The 5,949-nt window shown below is 45.5% G+C and overlaps 1 protein-coding gene across 2 annotated transcripts; it reads right to left on the bottom strand.

Annotated features, from left to right (window-relative positions):
• Positions 1 to 495: 495 nt before the first annotated feature.
• Positions 496 to 3,552, bottom strand: LOC123119015 (beta-glucuronosyltransferase GlcAT14A). Of its 2 annotated transcripts, none has more exons than XM_044538651.1 (4): positions 2,772 to 3,552; positions 2,576 to 2,651; positions 2,311 to 2,441; positions 496 to 1,293 (listed from the first exon to the last, which is right to left on the bottom strand). In XM_044538651.1, the coding sequence occupies exons 1-4, from the start codon at positions 3,298 to 3,300 to the stop codon at positions 584 to 586; spliced, it is 1,446 nt and encodes a 481-aa protein (XP_044394586.1). In that variant the 5' UTR covers positions 3,301 to 3,552; the 3' UTR covers positions 496 to 583. The 2 variants fall into 2 exon arrangements, with proteins under 2 accessions (XP_044394586.1, XP_044394593.1); XM_044538658.1 differs by having other exon boundaries at positions 496 to 1,261; positions 2,772 to 3,547.
• Positions 3,553 to 5,949: the final 2,397 nt, after the last annotated feature.

The following is a 5,949-nucleotide window of genomic DNA, read 5'->3' as shown; positions in this document are numbered from 1 at the left end:
GTGTCTCAGCAAAATTTAGTTCAGCACCGGCACGTATGGATGTTGGAGCCTTGGAGTAGAGAGACGCAACACACAGGCCAGGGGCTCATGTGCCCGCAGTTGGCCGGCAACACAACTGACTGACACTAGATCGGCAATGTGACTGACAACTGACGCGAGATCACTCAGGGGAGCAGCTGCGCTGCTCCACGAGGTCCGTGAGGATGAGGTAACGACTAACGCGAGATCCCGGCAGCCGGCAGCTGCTCCACGAGATGGCGGGTGGCTTGCTCTGGTGGCCGGTGCTCCCTGGTCGTGGCTACATGCGTCGAGACGGGGAGAGGATAGGGATGTTGTGCAGTCCGTGATGTCGTGTGCTATCTGCATGAGATTCAGAAGAGGATGCGCCAGGTGGGCACGGGCTGGGCGGAAGATGCATAGCAGATAAAAAAAATCATCAAATTTCTGGGCGGGCCATGGCCCAGTTCGGCCCCTACAGAGCTCCGCCCCTGATCGTGTCAAATATGTAATCGTGTTAGCCCATGAATTATTGTTACACGTCCTGTGTTACTCTGCGAGATTGCACCATCTCAGCCAAAATTGCCTATGGTATCCCTTTTCTCTCTTTCTGTATGTACATGACACATTTGATCGGATCATCAGAGTTAGACCACGTGGACGTTGTAGAAGGTGGATCACCTACACTGCTGCTTCCTGAAGTTTCTTCCGGACAACATCTTGTTGAGAATGACCCTGAGCCTTCTTGACCCAGCGCCGGGCTTGATGGCCCCCTTCCTGCTGGGTTCCCAGGGGTTGGAGCACAGCCCCACCTCCCCCTCGGAGCACCACCCGCCGTAGCTGAAGAACTGCCCGCCGTGCCTAGCAGCAGAGCCAGAGGCGGCGTGATCATCGTGATCAACGTCGTCGTCGTCGCGGGGCGGCGGTCGGCGCTTGAGGATCTCCCGGTCGATCCTGTCGAGCACGAAGTCGCCGTCCCTGAACTTGCGGGCGAAGGCGGCGCTGCTGAGCACCATCCGGCGGTAGTCTTTGGGGCCGAGGTAGAGCGGGTGCTGCTTGGGCGGCGTGTCCCACCGGATGAAATGCAGGTCGCTGTTGACGGTGGCGTTCCGGAACTCGCGGGAGTTGCAGGCCACCGTCTGGAAGTAGAACTCCGGCGAGGAGACGAGGTTGGCGTGGTAGAGCAGCAGCGTCCGCGCCAGGTTGTCCCATCCCACCACGCAGTACTTCGCGAAGCGCCGCGACAGCATCGTCCACGCCGACCCTGCGCATGCACATGCGTGCGTCCATCAATCACTGGTTGTTTTTAGTATTACCTCCCTTCCAAAATATAAAATATAAAATATAATGCTTTTGTTTCAACTTTGACTATAAATTTAACCAGCGAGACCGACTGCAGCGTGAACAAAAGTTATACCGGTGAATTCATATTCAAAAGAAGTTTTCAATTATATCATTTTTTCTTTCATCACAATCGGCCTCGTTGGTTAAATTTATGGTCAAAATTAAACCTCGAAAAGCGCGGGCACACTTTAACTCGTTGGTTAAATTTATAGTTAAAATTAGACCTCGGGACGGAGTGAAGTGAAGGGAGTATAGAATTTGAGAAATCTTTTGGTTTTCGTGCTGCTGTCGCCGTCCGTGGAGGAGAGTACAATTTCTAGAGAAAAATTGCCTGTGGTACTGCCCGCACGATTGGATGTCGGCATACCCCCACCTGCCGTTTCTTGGAAGCAATCGACGAACAAAGCAAAAGGTGGAGTACTCCAGCTTTTTGCTTCGCCAGCACATTCGCGGCTCGCTGTGCTGCCTGAATTGTCTACCAAGAACACACACAATACTAGCATTGGAAACAATCATCGATTCAGATCTGTCTGTCTGCAAACGCACGCAGCACACAAGCTCCTGCTCGATCCGTTGACCAGATCGATAAGTTTTTTTTATGCCAATTTTGTCCGTCCATACCAGTACTCTACTAGTAGGTCAGTAGCACTCGTGACGTCTCGTGCGGGTAGCATTTGCTTAGAAGACTAATTGAAGTCTCGGAGCCAACAACCAGGCGTTACATGCCAGCAATGGCATCGCCATCCTAAAAAAAAAAAGCAATGGCATCGCCGTCACATGGACACCTCAAAATAATGGTACGGGCCCGTACCTATCATCAAGCATTGACTAAAAAAGTTATGCTTATCGGTAGCCAGCACAACACGCATACTAGTAGGAGTAGTACTTCTCTAGCATTTCGTTCTTGCAGGTCTGCGAAATGTTTAGGTGCTGAGATCAAAGGCGTGGTGGAATGGAATGGAATGTTACCGGTGAAGAGCTTGAAGGCGGTGGGAAGTCCCCGGCGGTTGGTGGTGATGTTAGGCGACGGGCGGAGGAGCTCCGACCGGTCGGCCTGGTAAAGTGCCGTGTCCAGGATCACCGGCCGCGCCCGCTTCTTTCTGCATAGCTACCGCGTTTCAAATTCGATTCAATACTTTCTTATCTTACACTCAACCATCCCGCCGATCCATCCATCTCCACGAAACAGATTAATTAAACTTAAAGAAGAAACTGGTTACTAGTAAGTTCTTACATCTTCCAGCCCAGGTGGCTGGTGTGCTGTATGAAGTTGAGATCCCTCGGCAGCCGCGAGAACGCCTCCATCAAATCTGCAAATCACCCACACAAAGCAAAATCCAAACTCAGAATGAATTCACACATACCATAGCATAGGAGTAGTAGCATAATCGCAGTCGCAGTGGAGATTAATCCGTGGTGCGGATACGGACCGTCCTGGGTGACGAGCGGATAGTCGGAGGCGCTGAGGTTGACGAACCAGTCCCAGCGGCGGCCGACGCGGAGGAGCACCGCCATGGCGTGGAGAGTGGTGGACAGCATGGTCGGCCCGCGGTAGGTGACGAGGTTGGGCTTCCCGACGATCCACACGTTCCCCACGCGCCCGTACACGGGCTGCCCGGACACCAGCTCAGCCAGCCGGCGGTGCTCCTCGGCGGGGGCATCGCGGTCCAGGTGCAGCAGGTAGCTGTTGGCCGGGTGGTACAGCGCCGCCAGCAGCCTCGTCGCTCGCTCCGCGTCCCCCGTCGACGCAGAGATGAGGTACGCGAACGACACCGGGTAGCCGCCGCCGTCCTTGGCCGCCGTGAGGAACGGCCACTCCTTGGCGGACGATGGGCCGAGCCTGCCGCTGGTGAGCAGGACCGAGGGGAGAAAGAGGATGGAGACGACGAGGAGCGCCGTGAAGACGGCGGAGATCGCCACCTCCCTGCCGCCGCTCATCGCCAACCCCCGAATCCTCATCCACGCGCACGCATCTACTATGAATTCCTCCTCCTCCTGCGTCTTTGCTTCTACCAATCTGGCGATGTTTCTTTCTTCTTGAGTGAAAGTAAAGCAATGACAGCGGACGCTCTTCTCTCTCTTCCCACTTAGAGAGATCTAGTTATTCCTGTTACGGGGAAAAGGTGAACAGTGACCGACGGGAGGCAGCGCGAGCTTGGTGTTGGAGTTGGAGGAGAGGTGGCTCAGCTTCAGCTGGAAGTGGCTCGTGGTCCGTGTGACCGGGCGTGCCGACAACGACCTCCTCTCTCAGACCAACCACGAGCCACTTCCAGCTGAAGCTGAGCCAATATATATATATATATATATATATATATATATATATATATATATATATTATATAACTGCTAGCAAAGAGGCCGTGCGTTGCAACGGGAGAGAAAATACCATACGTTCCTAATATAAAGATGACAATACCTAGATCTATGTTTTATGCCTAGCTACGGACGTTAAACAATAGAGCTTGTTGGGAATCAACCCAATTTTGTTTTTGTGTCTTTTATTTTTTGTTTTGTTTTTCAATAAATACACATTATTACCTCTGTAGAAATTGTCTTTTGGTGTTTTAATTAGTGTTTAAGCCAAGTAAACCATGACTCAAAACCACTAGGTCCACATTTTTTATTTTAACATGACATATTATCAGTCTTGCCATTTATACTTCTTCACACCCTCACTCACGAACATGCATGGTCATAGATGGTTTCTTTCGTCTCCAATTTGTCTTTTTGCGGTGTTCATTTTCAATTTAACCGGCACCGATACGAAAGAAAGATGGATTATGCACTACTGATTAACGTTGCATCCTAAATAACATTTTAAAAATTATTAACCATGTGAATAAACATCATATTCAGATTCTACACATTTTTCTAAGCAATTTTCATATATAACAAGTAAAAGTTGGAGTTAGGGTTTAAAAGATATGAATATTTCTTTGAAGCATTTAAATATGTCCCTAAACAACATTTAAAAATGATTCATGGGTAAAAATAATAATAATATATTCATATTCTACATATTTTTCTAATCAATTTTCATACAAGACATGTTAAAATTGGAGTTATGGTTTAAAAGATATGAATATTTTTAAAAAATATTTGAATCTATATAAAAACGTTATTTCTAGACAGACAATGACTTTATTAACCAGAATGTCAGGGGTTTTCTGAATAAATCGAAAATCTTTCTATTAAAATAGGATTGTGGTTGATTAGCCGAAACATTTTGAAAAATATAAAATGTTTTCCTGCTCTCACTTAAGTTGGGACCGCAGGTTGATTTTGCGAAAGTGCGGGGACTTTTCTGCAAAATGCACGGCAACGGACAACCAGAAACAGTGCGCGCCTATATTATTAGGGAGAGAGTAACAAAAAGGTCCGTCCAGAAACAATATGCGCTATATTATTAGGGAAAGAGTAACAAAAAGGTCCGTGCGTTGCAACGGGAGAAAAAATACCACACACCCTTAATTTACAAAAAATGTCTATAATCTGAGAAAATTTATAGCTATTTCTTAAATACATGAAGAGTTGTTAAAAAGATACATGATTTTTAATCATAAAAAGAGATTTTTTTTGTCGAAAAAAACATTTTTGTATGGTCTCTTGTGGACACAGGTACTTGTGCCCCTATTTCGTCACTATTTCTTGTCAGACATGTCATAGTTACTGGTCCCTATTTCATACCTTCTTATATATAGGTGAATAGCATAATATCTCATCTTTATCGGATCTCCTCTGCATTTTCTCTTTTATTTATTTTATAGCGGACATCCCATTTTTATTGGGTCTTACTTTTATTTCTTGTTATGCATGTCCTTATTTATCTTCAATTTCATGTCCAATCCTGATTTTTCTGAGGTGTTGATCCCCAATCTAAATCAGTATCGGTATGAAGAAAAAGGATAATGCATTGTTGAGTAATATTGCAGCCTATATAGTATTTTTTTAAGAAAAAATTATTAACATGTAAACTAACATCATATTTAGATTCTACATATTTTTATAATCAAATTTCATATATAACATGTTAAATTTGAGTTACCATTTAGAAGATATGAGTATTTAAAAAATATTTGATATATACTGCGGGTTTAATGTAAAAACATTAGTGGATTTTCTATAAAATAGCAAAATGGACTAAAAATATCTATTTCTTTTATTAGTAGGTATAGAAGAGCAACTCCAACGCGCCTTGCGCACACGCTTTGTGCTTTTTTTATTTGGGTCAGTCGTCCGCTAGGCGTCTGTCCTTTTTTTTATTTGGGTCAGCCGTCTGCTAGGCCTCCGCCTTTTTTGATTTGAGTCGGCACTGCGTCCAATGCGTCAATCCATATTTGCCCGTGTAGCCGACTTGCCGCCGTTTTTAACGAATATACACACATTTTACATAGTTTCACAAGCAAATAAAAATAGTGTAGTTTCACAATCAAAATAAACATATCATAGATTACAAGCCCAATAAAAATTAAATTGTCTCAAATATATTTTAAAAAAGATACATCTATTGGTTTCAACATGAGCCACATATACTCAATCAAATCATCTTGTAGCTGAATATGAGTTTTCCAATCATGCATTTGATGATGAAATTGGGTGAACTGTTCAA

Source organism: Triticum aestivum, chromosome 1B (assembly GCF_018294505.1).
Source record: "Triticum aestivum cultivar Chinese Spring chromosome 1B, IWGSC CS RefSeq v2.1, whole genome shotgun sequence".
Classification (NCBI taxonomy): Eukaryota; Viridiplantae; Streptophyta; class Magnoliopsida; order Poales; family Poaceae; genus Triticum; species Triticum aestivum.
Note: the sequence above shows the minus strand (reverse complement) of the source record. Positions and strands in the feature narration are given on the sequence as shown.